The 17,813-nt window shown below is 39.7% G+C and overlaps 1 protein-coding gene across 16 annotated transcripts in view; it reads left to right on the top strand.

The window, feature by feature from the left end:
• NEB (nebulin) overlaps positions 1–17,813 on the top strand; it is a 210,534-nt gene that overhangs the window by 49,065 nt on the left and 143,656 nt on the right. For all 16 annotated transcript variants that reach the window (XM_076005535.1, XM_076005527.1, XM_076005534.1 and 13 more), the window contains exons 35-47: positions 1,928–2,032; positions 2,745–2,852; positions 4,452–4,763; positions 6,228–6,434; positions 8,250–8,354; positions 9,749–9,856; positions 10,768–11,079; positions 11,652–11,858; positions 12,312–12,416; positions 12,572–12,679; positions 13,322–13,633; positions 14,430–14,636; positions 17,302–17,406. In XM_076005535.1, coding sequence (XP_075861650.1) covers positions 1,928–2,032; positions 2,745–2,852; positions 4,452–4,763; positions 6,228–6,434; positions 8,250–8,354; positions 9,749–9,856; positions 10,768–11,079; positions 11,652–11,858; positions 12,312–12,416; positions 12,572–12,679; positions 13,322–13,633; positions 14,430–14,636; positions 17,302–17,406 — 2,301 coding nt within the window. The remainder of the gene's footprint in view (positions 1–1,927; positions 2,033–2,744; positions 2,853–4,451; positions 4,764–6,227; positions 6,435–8,249; positions 8,355–9,748; positions 9,857–10,767; positions 11,080–11,651; positions 11,859–12,311; positions 12,417–12,571; positions 12,680–13,321; positions 13,634–14,429; positions 14,637–17,301; positions 17,407–17,813) is intronic.

The following is a 17,813-nucleotide window of genomic DNA, read 5'->3' as shown; positions in this document are numbered from 1 at the left end:
GTGTCTATGCTCTGGCTAAATCAAAGTTTCTAAAGGAAAGTTTGGTATATAGAAAAGTTAAAGAGACATCCAAATCACTCACTTGTTAATTCATTTAATGAATGCTCTTTGAACACCTACCATGTGTCAGGCACTGTATTATGTGCTGATGGTATAAAGATGAGAGAGATGAGGATGGGTGGTCTATAGGAATTCACAAGAATATAGGACAAGCGTATAAGACAAAGATGTGGATACAAAGAGAGCACTGCCATACAGAGGGACGAATGCTGCAGGAGAGGGATGTGTTAGGTAAATATAAGGAGTTTCCCTGACAAATAAGGGAAGGGTGCATTCCGGCAAAAGAAATGATGGAACAGTCAAGAGGGAATGAAGGGAAGGACAGTGAAGAGTTTAAGACTGTAACCTGTTCAATGAGGGTCTTGTATGCTATTTTTTAGAGTCTGGATATTATGGGGTAAGAAATGGGAGATATTGAAGATTATAATCCACGTGGTTGCATTATCAGGCCTGTGTTTTAAAAGATAACTTTGGCAAAAATTTCGGAGACTTTGCAGAGGGGGGAGGTTGGAGGCATGAAAATGAATTATCACGAAAGGCTGCAATAGAAATCCCAGGAAAGGGCCGGGCGTGGTGGCTCACGCCTGTAATCCTAGCACTCTGGGAGGCTGAGGCGGGCGGATTGCTCGAGGTCGGGAGTTCGAAACCAGCCTGAGCAAGACCCCGTCTCTACTAAAAATAGAAAGAAATTAATTGACCAACTAAAAGTATATATACAAAAAAATTAGCCGTGCATGGTGGTGCGTGCCTGTAGTCCCAGCTACTTGGGAGGCTGAGGCAGGAGGATCGCTTGAGCCCAGGAGGTTGAGGTTGCTGTGAGCTAGGCTGATGCCATGGCACTCACTCTAGCCTGGGCAACAAAAGTGAGACTCTGTCTCAAAAAAAAAAAAAAAAAAAAGAAATCCCAGGAAAGACTTAGTTGGACTTAAACTAAGGCAGTAGCAGTGGGAAAGAAGGATTCTGTGAATGCTTAGATATTGTTAATAAAGGCAGTGAGGAATTAAGCTAATTCTTGGGTTCCTAGAAGAAATTATTTAGCTATCAGCCATTCAGATTTTATTTTTGGTACATATATACCGGCTTACATATGATATTTACATAGACATGCCTAGGAAATGGGGGTGTATATGATACACGGCAATTAAGAGATTGAAAATCTACTTGTCATTCTGGTTCCAGTTTTAGGAATTAAGCAATCTATTTCTATTACCAAGAGGAGGATATAGTAAGATTCCTACATCATATACTTTTATGTCTTTCAGTGAAAAGTGTATGTAATTCTTTAAAATAACAATACAGGGTAGATAGGAAGTGGTAAACCTTTTAAGTGTACTGGATTTGTGTATAAGAACCCACATATTATCAGGAAATTATTATACGCTTTCACTGATACAATTATGATTGGAAAGTTTTTAGCAGAAGTGAAAGACTCATTCTAATGACTATTTTCTCTCTAGGGATAAAAAACCAAAAATGAAAAAGAAAAACAAAAGACTAACCAAACTTTAAGAGTTATTAACTCCACTGGCAAAGAATAAACTTACCTGGCTTTAGTGAATTCTGTCATTGATGTTAGGGTTTCATAGTTGAATTTATTTTCCATTGATGTCTGGCAGTCAAAGATTTTCATTTTTTCAAGGATATTTTTTCTCTCAGTTTTAATACACAGAGTTTTGGGATCTTCCTAAAGATAAAAAGATGCTTGGGTTTTTGTTCTGTTTTGTTTTCTTTTGGTTTTCAGGAGAAAAATACTTAGCATGATTTTTCACAACAGAAAACAGTGGGGAATTGTGCTAGGAATAACTGTTTAAAGCATGCAATGAATAGAGTTTCCTTTTTGCACTATGTGTAATGCATTTTATTGCAGATCCTATACAAAGCTAAAGGAGAAGATGTGAAACACAAATACACTATGAGTCCTGATCTTCCTCAGTTCCTCCAGGCCAAATGCAATGCTTACAATATCAGTGATGTAAGTAGGGTCTTTGGTGGGGTATGAAATCCAGATCTGACAATAAAATAATAGAATTTTAGAGTAGATGGTGCCTTGATAACTATTTAGGTCACTTTCCCACATAGCCCCAACCAAAGTGTATCCCATCATGATGGTTCTTCCTCTCTTGGCCCTTTCAAATGCAGGACAACTCTAAAGTATGTAATATTCTTCTTAACCTAGAACCCACCAACTAGTCCTCCAAAACCACTATTTAGTTTTCCTAGTTTTGCACATAGGGAGGATTATTATCCTTCAGAAAAATAAGAATAAGTGAAATCCTTTTTTTTTTTTTTTTTACAACAACCCTAAAATTTCTAATGCTGACCACCGGGTCTTCTCTTGACCTTCGTTTCATAAGACTGAGTAATTTCATTTTCTCTAGTTGGTCCTTGCCTAGCATGGTCTCCAGAGCCTTTATTACTTCTCTCTGGGTCCACTGCAGTTTTTCAATATCCTGCTTCAGTACACACCAAAACCAATTTGGATGCAGCGTGAGTACGGAGTCCAATAATTTCATGCTACCCACAGAGTGTGACACTTTGCTAATGTGACTTCCTAAACCCGTACGTGCCAGAGGGGACTCCTTTAATGTATATCTGGAAAAGAACAAAACAAACCCGGCAGCTGAGGAATCACTTCAGCTGATTAAGGCGCAGACGCTGACATCCTGTTTTGCGTTTCCATCCAGGTCTGTTACAAACGAGACTGGCATGACTTGATAGCCAAGGGCAACAACGTGCTGGGTGACGCTATTCCCATCGCCGCGGCCAAGGCCTCAAGAAACATTGCCAGCGACGTGAGTAAAAATCTTAGGCGAAATTTAGGTGACTGCCTTTTTAAAAAGTAATCAAATGTGTTCTTTAGATTGGTACCTTATTAAAAGCAATATGTTGAATTCATGGCATTAAAATACTCCACAAAATATTGTTTTGAAAACCTGTAACTTTTTGAACATTTTTTTTGTGATTCTTTTCGATTGACCCCACTTGGTGACGCTGTCATAAATCTGACAGTGGCTTTCTCCTCTGATTCATAGCCCAAATTACCTTCGCTGAGACATTTCCCTGACAGCCCACATTTATTTTCAGTGGGAACACCCTGACTGACACTAACACGTTAAATCCAAATGACTGCCTGCGTTATAATTGTATTCAGAGGATTGAAAGATGTTATATAAAATGTGCAGTTTTTATAAACCACATAGGGAGAAGCCCACTTTTTTAGGGTATGATTTTGATTCATGTGAATCGATGCCCATTTCATCTATAACAGAAAAATATGCACTTCTACTTCTTCCCATCTTCGAAAAAAAAATTTTTTTTAAAAAGCACACATGCCCTGCAGAGTTCACTGTCACATACTGTCCCAGGGGCTACAATCTTGGTTTGAGAAAAGAGAAGAAATAAACCAATCAGATGTATAGATCACGTAGAAGACAGGTTGTAAAACTCTATAACTTTCCTTGCGGGGATGGTTCCAAAAATGTCTTCCTCGGAGGTTTGCACACAATACACATCACTATGAAACGTATTTTTAGTTTAAGTAGAAAGTGAAGGTCTAAAGTATAAATTTATCCCTTATCCTTCTCCCTTTTTTTTTGGCACTTGCACAGTGCTTTTTTTTTTTTTTAACATACCTAGAAATTACTTGATAATCATTTTTCCTGATAAGCCCTTGTTTATGAATTGATGATTAAATTGCAGGAGCTGAGTCTGTAGTGTTTAGGTGTATTTGAATCCTCTTGCATAAAAATTGAGGTTTTGACCTATTATAGGATAGCTCAATATCTCAATATTTATCCCATCAATGACCCCATCTATGAGAGATCTTGGACAGCAGAACTTTTACAGTTAGGTTTTTATTAATGGGAAAACGCCATGGCAGTTCCTGCCCTTCCTGTAGCTCCTCAATTCATTTGCAGCTGCCTCAGCACTGAGCTTGGGGAAGGGGTGCTGATAAATGGGATGGGTGAAGGCCCAGCTACCTGCATAGCTCGTACTCACATCCATGTTGTGAAATAATGTGTTAGATTAGGAAAACTCACATCCTTGTGAAACCAAGAGATATCGATCTTATATTTGGAATGTTTCAAGCTCATATTAGGTGTGAAAATTCAGTTGGTTTTAGATAAAGTTCTATATGCAAATGATCTGTAGGAGTCATAGCAAAAACCAAGAAACTGGTCTTGAATTTATCATGACACTCCCTTGAAACTCCGACAGCATTGGAAATAAATGTTTTGGACTCTGAACGTCCCGGAGGTGGGTGTGGTTTGCACGTTTTTGCACACTTTTCAGAAAGCCGCAATGTTCTGAGCGCATCTTTGTGTGAATATAATTGCTGCACTAATGTTATCAATGCCTAGGACTTTGCTAACCAAATTCTGTCTCCGCAGTATAAATACAAGGAAGCTTATGAGAAGTCAAAGGGAAAGCATGTGGGCTTTAGAAGCCTCCAGGATGATCCCAAGCTGGTCCACTATATGAATGTGGCGAAGCTGCAATCCGATCGTGAATACAAGAAGAACTATGAGAACACCAAAACCAGCTACCATACCCCCGGGGACATGGTTAGCATCACAGCTGCCAAGATGGCCCAGGATGTTGCCACCAATGTCAATTACAAACAGCCGCTACATCATTACACATACCTACCTGACGCCCTGAGTCTCGAGCATACGAGGAATGTGAATCAAATTCAGAGTGATGTAAGTATGCGTAACGTAACAGACCCACAGACGTTTGTGCTGAAAGGATGATCATTTCTCTCTATTTTATTAGACTTTATAATACAGTAAGATATTTGAGGCCTGGCGGGATGGCTCATGCCTGTAATCCTAGCACTCTGGGAGGCCGAGGTGGAAGGATCACTCAAGGTCAGGAGTTTGAAACCAAGCCCCATCTCTACTAAGAAATACAAAGAAATTAATTGGCCAACTAATATATATAGAAAAAATTAGCCGGGCATGGTGGCACATGCCTGTAGTCCCAGCTACTCGTGAGGCTGAGGCAGAAGGATCACTTGAGCCCAGGAGTTTGAGGTTGCTGTGAGCTAGGCTGATGCCACGGCACTCTAGCTCGGGCAACAGAGTGAGACTCTCAATAAAAATAATATTCGAAAAATATACTTTAGAATAAACTACCATATTGAAAGACTACCAAAGGCATGGAAGATATTATTGCTGGCTTTCTGTGGTTACAGCATAATTATTGACATTGTCTCTATTAGCATATGGATGAAAGATAAAACCATGTTCTACTAACTATGTAAGCCACCTTGATTCTCAGCAAGAGGAAAAAGGTGCTTCTGGTGGGCCTGCTTCAATGGTGACAGGTGTATAATGCAAAATAGGAGAATTCTTTATTCTTTCTGAATTCAGGAAAGGCTTCTTTTTTTTTTTTAACTCAAGGTCACATTGTCATCCATGTAAATCTATATAATGAGTCATCTAAAATGAACTGGAAGGCTTTGTGCTTGCAGCATGATTCATGGAGAGCTGCACAGGGAGGTGTTTAACATTCAGGGCATTTCCTTCTGCAGGAGCCAGATTTCTGGAAGAATTGTCCTCTGTAAAGGGAAGAAGCGGTATTCATTTACTGGTGCTCAGTGAAAATATCTCTCCCCAGCTGAGATCAGGAATAGCCTAGGTGGACAGAATGGGTGAAATTCAGTTTTGGAGTCTTCAGTGAAATCAAAAGGAAAGCCCAATTTATTGTCAAAAGTGACAAAATATTTTTTTAGCAGTACCATGGAAATATGTGACCTAGATTCCTTTCTGTGTTATATAATCCACTCTAAAGGATGATCATTTCTATTTTATTAGGCTTTACAATACAATACAATTTGTAAGGTATTTGAAAAATCCATTTTAGAATAAACAACCATTATTGAAAGACTACCAATTTATTGTCAAAAGTGACAAAGTTTTTTTTTAGCAGTACCCATGGAAATATGTGACCTAGATTCCCTTCTGTGTTGTACAATAAACCCTAATGACAGAACTGCTTTTTCTTATTACTCAGGTTTCAGGTAATAAGCTCCGAGACAGACATAGTTAGACATGAGCATGCTGAAGAGTGATATTCATTTCCCTTGGATAGAATTGCAGGTCCCAGAAACGTCTTTGAATATTCGCCAGGATATCTCCTCATATGAGCTTATTGTTTTACAGAATGTATACAAGGACGAGTACAATAACTTCTTCAAGGGCATCGGATGGATCCCTATTGGTTCTTTGGAGGTTGAGAAGGTCAAGAAAGCAGGTGATGCACTAAACGAGAAGAAGTATCGACAGCACCCTGATACCATCAAGTTCACCAGTGTGCCTGACTCCATGGGCATGGTTTTGGCTCAGCAGAACACAAAGCAGCTAAGTGATGTAAGTGGTTTCCCTTCAAAAGAGTTCATCCATAAATAACCCCCGCCCCTGTGTCTGAGCCACTCCACCAATCCTTTTTAATGCAATATGTGAGGATGCATCTATGTTAGCAAATAAACTCCTTTCAGAGGTATAAGGGAGAGGTTTTACTTTGGAAACAACTAGGAACTTGCACACAGGGGAAAAAGGGAGGGAGAAAAGGGGGGTGTTTCAAATTTGCTTTCTTTTGTACACGTAGAGAGTCCGTGCTTATTCATGAGCAGACTGCCCCTCATACATATGAAATGACATTATTGCAATTATCATCTGCAACTCTCTGAATTGCAAAACAAGCTGTCTATTGCCCAGTTGCAGGAGGTCTACCTAGCTGTATAGCAAGAGGCACAATGTCCCAATCCCCTTGCCTAATGGCCCCTGTTCTGAGAGGCAATCTTAGAATGAGGCCTCTGGAGAGGAGATAAACTGTTTGAAGCCACCTGGGGTCTCATTCTGAGACCATGTCTATCTGGATTCTTATCCTTTCAGTCTGAGGCTAATTGCAATGCTCAATCTCACATGATTCGGTAATTTCAGAGTTCTCTTAAAATGCCTCCTAGAGAGAGGTAAGTAAAAAGCAAAGACAGGAAGACTTTGTGTGTATTTAGCCCCAGATTTTGGAATGCTTTGCTTGCCTCGGATTTGAGGGTTATCCGTGGATTTCATTTCTCGGGGTAGTCCCTGTCCCCACATTACCATGGATGTTTAAGGATTAATTCTATTTTAGGGGTAATAAGTGGATCAGATTCTTTCCATTTCTTTTGCACTGAGCGAGGCATCACTTCTCCTTGTGTTTTTCTGGTTAGCTAGGAAAACTGTGCAATCGCTATGTTAAGTCTTCCCCATCCCAATAAACGCCATCAACATCTACCTGGTTACTCGAGCCAGAAACTTGGCAGTTACCAAGTCACCATTAGCATCTCCTCCTGTGAACTCCCGCGTCTAGTATATCTGCCAGGTCAGCTTCCTGCTATCTCTCAGCCAACTTGCTGGAGTGCTTCTGTCTCTTAACCACCACCAACCCTAGTTCCAGCTTCCATCTCTCTCACCTGGGTAGCTGCGGTGACCTGTTATCTGAGCTCCCTGCCTGGGGTCTCAAACAACAACCAGAGAGACTGTCCTAAATCATGTCCCCCTTTCATGTAAAACCTCTTAGGAATTTCTCCTTGAATGTAAAGTCGTTAACTTGGCTGGAAAGGTCCTCCTCTCTGTGGCCCTGCTGTCTCCTCTGTCTAATCCTCCTGGCCCTGCCGGGCACGTTCCAGCCCTGTGACTTGGGCTGTTTTCAGTTCCTCAAGGCGGCCAAGCCATTTTCAGCCTCGGGGCCCTGAATGCTTTTCTTCCGCCCAGACTCCCCTCCGTTCTCCAAGTTTGAGCATAAATGCTGCCTCCATAGACAGCCTTTACTGACCATCCTTGTTTCGTTGCTATAGTTATCTACTGACAACACATCACAAATTCTAGCGATAGTTTGTAGTTTGCGTGTTCATTGTCTGTCTCCTCTACTGGACTGTGTGCTCCAAGAGCACAGGTCTGCCTCGCCACTCTTAACACAGAACCCACCGCCCTGCCTGGCCCTCAGTGCTGTTCCATAAATATTGGTGGAATGAAGACATGAATATGTCTGCTAGAGTCCCCTCCCCGCGATGGTGTAGGGCAGGCATTGGCCTTGTACATGGAGAACACAAATGCTAGCCTTCCTTTTGAAAGGAGCATGTACTCGAGGAAACTCACATTACATCAGCTAATAGCATTTACACGCTGCCTCCTTTGTTTCAGTTGAACTACAAGGTGGAGGGGGAGAAACTGAAGCACAAGTACACTATAGACCCTGAATTGCCTCAGTTTATTCAAGCCAAGGTCAACGCCCTCAACATGAGTGATGTGAGTATTTGGCCTGGGGCCAGTCTGATATTGCTTACCTGGGCCTTTGCCTTCCAGTTCTGTGTAACTCCTGCATTGAGAATTTTGGGAGTAGCAAACTGAGTGTATATAGCCTTTGGGTCTCCAGTTGGACCCTCATCATACAACATAACACTAGAGGCCACCATAGAATTTTGGTTAATGAAGTCTTTTCCAATCTATGGGCTATGACTCATTATTGGGTTGTAAAATCAGTCAAGTAAGTTGTGCTCCATTAAAAAAAAAGAACAAAACGAGATACACAATATTGGAAAATATAGAATTGTATAGTTCATAGTAAGCATAAGTATTTGTATGATTTTTGTTTCAATTATTTATTTAGAATTTCCAAACATGTTTAATTTTCTTTAGAAACTCTCTTTTTGTATATAACTAGCCCCTCTTGGGTAGTCTGGACACCTAATTGGTGGCAATGTTTAAATGCACTATTATGAATTGTTTATTTTTTTTTAACAAAGTGGGTAAATTCCAATTTAAAAACACAATCAAGGTCAGGCACAGTGTCTCATGCCTGTAATCCCAGCACTATGGGAGGCTGAGGCAAGAGGATTACTTGAGGCCAGGAGTTCAAGACCAGATTGGACAGCATAGCAAGAACCTATCTCTATACAAAATAGAAAAATTAGCCAAGTGTGCTGGCCCACACCTGTAGTCACAGCTACTTGAGAGGCTGAGGCAGGAGGATTGCTTGAGCTCAGGAGTTTGAGTTTGCAGTTAGCTATGATCACACCACTGCACTCTACCAACGGCAACAGAGTGAGACCCTGTCTATAAAAAACAAACAAACAAAAATATGCTTTAGTCATTCTCTGCAATGATTTTAGGCTCCATTTTGTCTCCGAGTATACATTTCTGTGCTTTTGGTTCATTTGAATTTTTTTTCTAATTCTATAAGTAATATGTAAGCATTAAGATAAATTAAAGCTGGATGGTACTACAGTTGAATTTTTAAATTTTGGTATCCATACCTTTCTACAAGTTTGAAATACTTCATTACAAAACAACTTTTTTCAAAAGTATCATGTGCTTATCATAGGAAAGTTGGAACATACAGAAAATTATGAAAAAATAAATGAAAAAACTTCTGTTATCCCACATTCAAAGCATTACCTTTCCTTGCTTTGTTATGCAAACATATACATTTTTTGGTCAGTTGAGCTTATACTGTATATATATAGTTTACTGATGCTTTTTAATAAAATCTGATAGATACATAAAAGATGAACTAATAATTCTAATGTTGTGGATTCTCTTAATAGAAAGGGATATATTATAACATGTTTTATAAGAAACTGGCATCCTATTTTATTTCTCCTTTAATGATATCAACTAATAAAATAATCTTTTTTTTGAAGGCTCATTATAAAGCAGACTGGAAGAAAACCATTGCTAAGGGCTATGATTTGAGACCAGATGCCATTCCAATTGTTGCCGCAAAAAGTTCAAGGAACATTGCTAGCGATGTAAGTCTAATTTGAAAGTACTAAACACTGGTCTCTGCATATTTTTAAAGTCTATACCTGATATATGAGACTGTATGAACTATATGAAAAAGCAAGTAAAGAAATTATAATATCAAAGTATTTCTTAAAATCTAAATGTTAATGATTTTTATATTGCTTCACATAAAATATCTTTAAAAACTTAATTGTTACAAAGAAGAAAATTCTGTGTTTTTAAACTAAGAAATATTTAGAATTTTCATTAGTATTATTGTCATGAACTTAAAACCTCCCTTTTATTTGAATTTTATCAAGCAAAAAAGTTTTGGTATACTAAAATATCACTAAATCAAAAAAGTTTCCAAGTATTTTAAAAGAATACAGTGTTTCATTTAGATAATTTCCACAAAAAAAGAATTTAATAAAATATGGAAAACCAGGAAGAACTATAGATTAAATAACAGGATTTCAGTTAATTAATTAATTACTTTTTTCCAAATTAATTATATTTTCTATATGAGTTGATATAATAAATACCTTGACAGGGTAAAAACGCACTTATTTCAAGTACAATACACTAATTTGTATTGGAGTTTGTGGAAATCTAGTCATAATAACGAAAAGATAATAAAAAATACATTAAATGCTTAGTAAACAAAACTCTTCAGGAACCTTTGAGCATATTCAAAGAACTTACTTATGCACAAGGTAGACATAAACTACAAATTATTCTGTTCTTCATTATTTCTAGAGCAGATCTCAAGACCATCCATTAAAAATATTTTGCTAGTTGTTTATTTAAAAGTACTAAAAAAAAGTTAGATGTTACCTAGATTAAGTCTGAATTTGGCTTTTGCTTAATTTTTACATACACTAAGTTTATATCAAACTCCTACCCTATCAAACTTCTGTCTTCCCTTCATTTCCAACAGTACAAATATAAGGAGGCCCACGAGAAAGCCAAAGGCAAGCACATTGGATTTCTCAGTCTTCAGGATGACCCTAAACTGGTACACTACACGAATGTGGCCAAAATGCAATCGGATCGTGAGTACAAAAAGGGCTACGAAGCCAGCAAGACCAGGTACCACACACCTTTGGATATGGTCAGTGTGACGACTGCAAAGAAATCTCAGGAGGTTGTTACCAATACCAACTACAGACAACCGTTCCACCACTACACTCTCCTTCCCGACGCCTTGACCGTGGAACACTCGAGGAATGCCATGCAGATTCAGAGCGATGTATGTACCTACCCATCACCAGGCTGTCTGCGTGGAGTCAGTCATCCGTTTCTAGTGGGTGGGAAGGAAAACCAAGAACCACTTAACCACTTACTCCATCCTCAACCTGGCTGCACTCACTGTAGTTAAGGGTCTCCTTCAAAACTTGGAGTTTTAGGATTACATTCATTTGAATTATATGCAGCTTTGTTGTTATTATTATACATATATTTGAAACTTTGGATCTTAGCCCCAACATATGATGTATTCTCCAAAAAATTAAGAGGCTCAAATAGGTGACATATGTAAATATTATAATAACCCTTTCAGTGTGAAATTCTGTTAATTTTTCATTTCTTTTCCTCAAAAAATGTTAATTTTTAAAAGGAATTGTTAGGTCAGGATTTCCTTCCCCAAACCACCGTGAATGAATTACTTTTATAATTAATTTTTTTTCCAAAAAATCCATAAGGAGTAGAAAACAGGTTATTCTCTCCTCCCTCCCTTTTCTTTTTGATAATGAGGACATCCTGTAGGCAAAGAAATCCAAGCCCTGGCTCTTTCTGAAATGAAATTTCTTTTTTGTTGTAAAGAATCTATACAAATCCGACTTCACCAATTGGATGAAAGGGATTGGCTGGGTCCCCATAGAGTCCCTGGAGGTGGAGAAGGCAAAGAAAGCGGGAGAGATTCTCAGCGAGAAGAAGTATCGCCAGCACCCCGAGAAGCTGAAGTTCACGTATGCCATGGACACGATGGAACAGGCACTGAACAAAAGTAACAAACTGAATATGGATAAGGTGAGAACTCATTTGCCAGCCTCAGCCAGAGAGCACTCAAGGTGCTGATGCTATTGAGCCTGGCCATACCCACATTATCGTCTTCTGTTTTCTTATCTTTCTGATGGTCGTGGTGGTGGTGGTAGCTTTCACCGTGTCTAGAGAACATTCTCTAGCACTGACCCTCAGGTTGCCTCTCAACACCATGCTAAAGTCGTGCTGGAGCCACGGAACCCCACGTGGTTTTGCAGTGCGGGCAAGATGGCATTTGGTGCTTCCAAATAGACGAGGGTTGTTTTATTTGATGATTTCTTTTTCTGTTGCATATCCAGTTTCCTCGGCCCATCTTCTTGCTATTTCATACATTTTCCAATATCAGATTTGACCTCTTCTGCCAGGGAGATGCAAATGTCTTCCTTTTGCCAGCTCTATGGCAAACGTGTCCTCCTGTGTGATCACGCCTTTCTGTTGCAGAGACGCTACACGGAAAAATGGAACAAAGACAAGACCAGCATTCACGTCATGCCTGATACTCCGGATATTTTACTCTCCAGAGTAAACCAAATCACCATGAGTGACGTAAGTAGCGTAGCAGCAACAGAAGTGGGGGCAAAGGTTGAAGGGAACTCACACTTACGGAATGTCTATCTTCAACCCGCCACCCGCTTCGAAGTCACGGTCCCCATTCTCACCCGAATCACAAGATGCTGCTGTTGTTCTATTTTGTTGTTTAGAAATTGTACAAATCTGGCTGGGAGGAAGAAAAGAAGAAAGGATATGACCTGAGGCCTGATGCCATCTCAATAAAGGCTGCAAAGTCCTCTAGAGACATTGCCAGTGACGTAAGTGCTTCCACGGGGCCTTCTTGGGGCTGAGCGAATACAGCAGGTGCACCCAGCCTGGGGCTATTCAGGAGCCTCGGCCAGCACCATTCGGGGTTGGTGGGAACATCCTCCCGTGTACCACACAAGCCACCTCCCTCACCCAATCCAAGTACCCTCTCATTGGCTCATTATTTAATGTAAAAAGTGACTGAGTCTTGCTAAGATAAGTTGCTTTTAGAGTATTCACATCATTTGTACACAATTCTAAGCAAACGTTAGGATGCAATCTACATATTTTACCCGTGAGACCCAGGACCAGGCTCTTTCATGAATTTAAAGACGCTCCATGAGAAATCACGCCTGCAGCCCTTTCTGTTGCTTAGACTGCTGAGTGGGAAAATCTGCTTTCTAAATCCCCCTAAATCAACTTATTTACCCATGTTTTTGATGAACTCTGAGCTCGTTTTCTTTCCGTGGACTTAAGTCTGGAAGGAAATTTGAAGTAAAGACTTTGCTCCCTGCCCCTCACAAGCTCCTCTGTGTCTAATTTTAGAGTGGCTCTAACACCTTTCACCTATGACAAAGCTACTGTCACCTAATGAATGATCTTTTGTTCTCCTTTCACCATTGTCATCACCGTGGTTTCTTCTCTGTCCACAGTACAAATACAAGCAAGCCTATGAACAAGCCAAAGGGAAACACATCGGCTTCCGGAGCCTGGAAGACGACCCCAAGCTGGTGCACTTCATGCAGGTGGCCAAGATGCAGTCAGACCGGGAATACAAGAAGGCATATGAGAAATCCAAGACGTCCTTCCACACCCCGGTGGACATGTTCAGTGTGGTGGCAGCCAAGAAGTCTCAGGAAGTGGCCACCAACGCCAATTACAGGAACGTGATCCATACCTACAACATGCTTCCTGATGCCATGAGCTTTGAACTGGCCAAAAATATGATGCAGATTCAAAGTGATGTACGTGAAAGCCACAACATTTGCAGAGTGTTTACTCTGGATAATAAGCAAATCATGGGTGACCATAAGTAATGACATTTTGAGAATCCTGAAAGAAATTCAGGTGCAATTTTCCAATGAGGACTTTTACTTGTCAGCCTCAATGGAATTTATTTCTTTTAACAAAAGGAGATCAATTCTAGAAACTGACGTTTTATTTTCTGCTATAGTTGTTTGAGCATTGTTGGGTTCTGAATTCAGCAATAGCGAAGGAAATTTGGTTTCAGAAGGAATATATTGAAGGAAATATGTCTAGCAAAGAGGGTCAAAAGCATAATAGGCTCTTGATTGAGGAATAAATGGGAAAGTAAGAAATCAGAGGACCTAGGCCGGGTGTGGTGGCTCATTCCTGCAAATCCTAGCACTCTGGGAGGCCGAGGCGGGAGGATCACTTGAGCTCAGGAGTTTGAGAAATCAGAGGACCTGCTAGCACCAGTCCTTCACTCCCAATCAGCTTTCCTTCTACTACTTCTAACTTGCAATTGCCTATGAAACGTTGAGGAGGAGATGACTGCAGTAGCTTTTGGAATGAATATAGGGAAGGTAGAGAGGGTATAGAGCCAAGAATTCAGTCCCTTTGTGGCTGGAGGAAGTGAATTTAAACTACAAACCCAAAGCAGACCACACTAAGCCTGCATTTCTTTCTGGGAAAGCAAAAGCTGAGCTATTCATCACCAAGGAGGTACCTAAGGGCCCTCATGAAAGCAGCCATGGTACAGTTTTGATCTCTCCTCCTCATCATTTTTCCCTTTTGCAGAATCAGTACAAAGCTGACTACGCTGACTTCATGAAGGGCATCGGATGGCTCCCTCTGGGCTCCCTGGAAGCTGAGAAAAACAAGAAGGCCATGGAGATTATTAGTGAAAAGAAGTACCGCCAGCACCCAGACACTTTGAAGTATTCCACGTTGATGGACTCGATGAACATGGTTTTGGCCCAAAATAATAAGAAAATTATGGATGATGTAAGTCCTTCAATAACGGAGTGTTTCATGTGCATCAGAGAGAATCTAGCTATATCTGACATAATCTTCAGGTTTTGCTGACATAGATATAGGGCATCACACTTGAGGTTTACTTTGAAAAGGAGTCTTGTGGTTGAAAACAGGAATTATTCCTAATTAGTGCCCCTCCCCACCAACTGTTTAATGAACCATCCTAGCTCACTGACATAACCAAAAATATAGGGACCCTTTCTCCTCATACGTATCTTGCAAATGAATCCAGTTCGTCTAAGGTGCGTTTGAGCAGAAGTTCATGACGCTGAATCGGCAGATTGCCTGATGACAGCTAGTATTGCAGCCCACCCTTGCTTCCCAGCTCCTTTGATGGGCTCAAAGGAAACTAGATTATGTGGTAGTAGCAGCATTTCAAACCAGGACCTTTCTTGCGCAATTATGAGAGTAATTGTTCTGCATCAGTATTTCTTTGGTTCATTAATTATTCTAGCCTTTAGAAAAGGCTTACTGTATTTTTACATTTATTTACCATAAGGTATCAAGACCCCCAAGCAAATCAGTCTTGGATACCTAAAATGATGAAATACTTTTAGCACCACTTGTTATACCGTGGATCACAATTAGAAATGCCTTTGATTAACAAAAGAGAAGAAAAACGTATTTGGACCTTAACATGAAACAGTTGCAGAAAATAATGGTCCTAGTTGCACTAGAAAGAGAGAGCTGTTACGCTATGCTAAGCTGCAGAGTAAACCTCCTCAAGTCTATAGAAAATGGACTGACTTGTCAAGAAGATCAACTTCCTTGAAAGGGACCTGCCTAAAAGACAAGGCACAAATCTCAGTGCCTCTTTTAAGATTTAGAATCTAAGCTACCATGAGGATATATTTATTTTTAAAATATTAGATACTTTCATTTTGTCAATGTTAATGACATTTCAGGATAACGATGCCAAGAGAAGAATCACAGAAATAGCAAATTCTGGCATTTAGAGCTCTTGGTGATTGTTAAGTTGAATCCCTTATTGTAGAGTTGGGGCAAGTATAGCCCAGAGAGGCAAAGCGCCTCCCCTAAGAACACAGAGCATATTAAAGGCTGGGTCTGGAATAGAACAGAGATCCTGATGACTAGCCACTACTCTTTCCACTGGAATTGCACTTTTCAATACTATAACCACTAGCCACATATGCCAATTTGTATTTACATTAATTAAATTAAATATTAATAATTCAGTTCCTCATTCACGTTAGCCACATTTCAAATACTCAACAGCCCTACACGGCTAGGGGCTACTATATTGGATTGTGCAGAACATTTCCATCATTGCAGAAAGTTTTGTTGGGTAGTGCTCGTCTAAAACTCGAGTCAGGAAACTACTGTTTGTTTTGTAAATACAGTTTTATTGTAATGCAGCCACAGCTATTCATTTGCATATTGTCCATACAGCTTTTGCATGACAACAGCAGAGTTGGGTAGTTAATGACAGCAGATTATAGCCCCCAAAGCCTAAAATATTTACTATCTGGCCCTTTACAGAAAAAATTTACCAACTCCTAGTGTAGAAGAAAGATATTCTTATTTTAATTAAGTCTGGCTAAAACAAAGAGATAGCATTTTACACCTCTCAGATTTGCAAAGAGTAAAAAATTGTGTTATATACAGTATCAATAAGGACGTTGATATTAATGCAAACTTTTAATTTGTTAGTATTTGTTAAAATTAAAAATTCAGGTATTCATTACAGAAATCCTCATAAATGTGTGCAAAGGTATACATACATACACACACAAAATAATATTTTTTGAAGTTTAGAGTTTCTGAAAGGAGATACTGAGATAGAATTTGGGGTGCAGGGTATTCAGAGATCAGTACCCTGGGAGAAAGGGCTGGGCAGGAGGAGAAGTTGAATTGTGATGCAGGCCCCACAAAGCCTTGGCCAATACCACGGAGGGCTCTCAAGTGTGGCCTGTTAGAAGTGTCCTGTGTTGAGCCCAGATGGCCAGACCTTTGTACCCCCACTTTGACAAATCACTGGATATGGCCATCTGGGAAGAGCATGCTCTTGAGCAAGGCCTCTGGTAGCTGGAGGCGCTCTGCCAGAAGCCTAAGTCCTTCCTTGAATGAGTGTCTGGGTGGTGCATCTCCATGTCCCCACAAAGATCATGACATTATTTCTAGTATTAACAATAGAAAAAGAGTAGATACCACAAATTAAATATCCATCAACAGAGAAGTAGTTAAATCAATTGTATTATACCTCCTGAGGAAATACTATGCAGCTCTTTAAATGAATGAAGTGAATTACTATAAGAAGGTTCAAAGATGTCTAACCTGTATCATTAAGTAATAAAGCAAGATATAGAACATTATGTATTACATGACCTCATTTGTATAGAAAAGGACTATATGCATATTTTAATACGCATAAGAAAATTTTAGGAAGGAGCTGCTGTCTCCAGTCTGTAAGATAAGAGAAAGGGCACTTTTACTTTCCATCTTACATCCTCTCCACTGTAGTTTGAATGAACAACTTTTCCATTTAAAAAATTTTGTAAAAACCTAGCTAATAAAAATACATAAAATATTGGCATATATATGTACAATGATGTATATGGACTAAGTGAGTTCCTTTTAAGATTTTAAACACTAACTTGCACTTTTTTTCTTCTAGCACCTCTATAAACAAGCATGGGAGGCTGATAAGACCAAAGTCCACATCATGCCCGATATCCCCGAGATTATTCTGGCAAAGGCAAATGCAATTAATATGAGTGATGTAAGTATAATTCGCCCATTGTCATCTTTCTTTCCAGCTGATTTGAACCAGTAAAAACAAATTAATTAATTAACGTCTCTCAATTATGAGAGTGGATGTTTTAAAAACAATAGTGGAAATCCACAAATGAGACTCTTTCTCTCTCTAACCTTGCTTTACGCAGATGTGGAGTGGACCTGTGGATAGGGTTGGGCCAAGCAGTTAGGAATTTGAAAGGGGGTTGAATTTGGTTCCAGGTGCAGGCACTGCTTGTCAAACCAAGAGATTTGGCAGGAAGAGAAGGGCTTGGCGGCCAGGAGAAGAGAAAAAGGAAGCTAGAGTCTCCAGACCTCGTTTTTAGAGAGCCCCTCCACCAAGCTTTAGAGATGGTTCTAAAGAAGGGGTTAAATGGAATAGGAAGATAAACA

This window comes from Microcebus murinus, chromosome 8 (genome assembly GCF_040939455.1).
Source record: "Microcebus murinus isolate Inina chromosome 8, M.murinus_Inina_mat1.0, whole genome shotgun sequence".
NCBI classification, from domain to species: domain Eukaryota; kingdom Metazoa; phylum Chordata; class Mammalia; order Primates; family Cheirogaleidae; genus Microcebus; species Microcebus murinus.
Note: the sequence above shows the minus strand (reverse complement) of the source record. Positions and strands in the feature narration are given on the sequence as shown.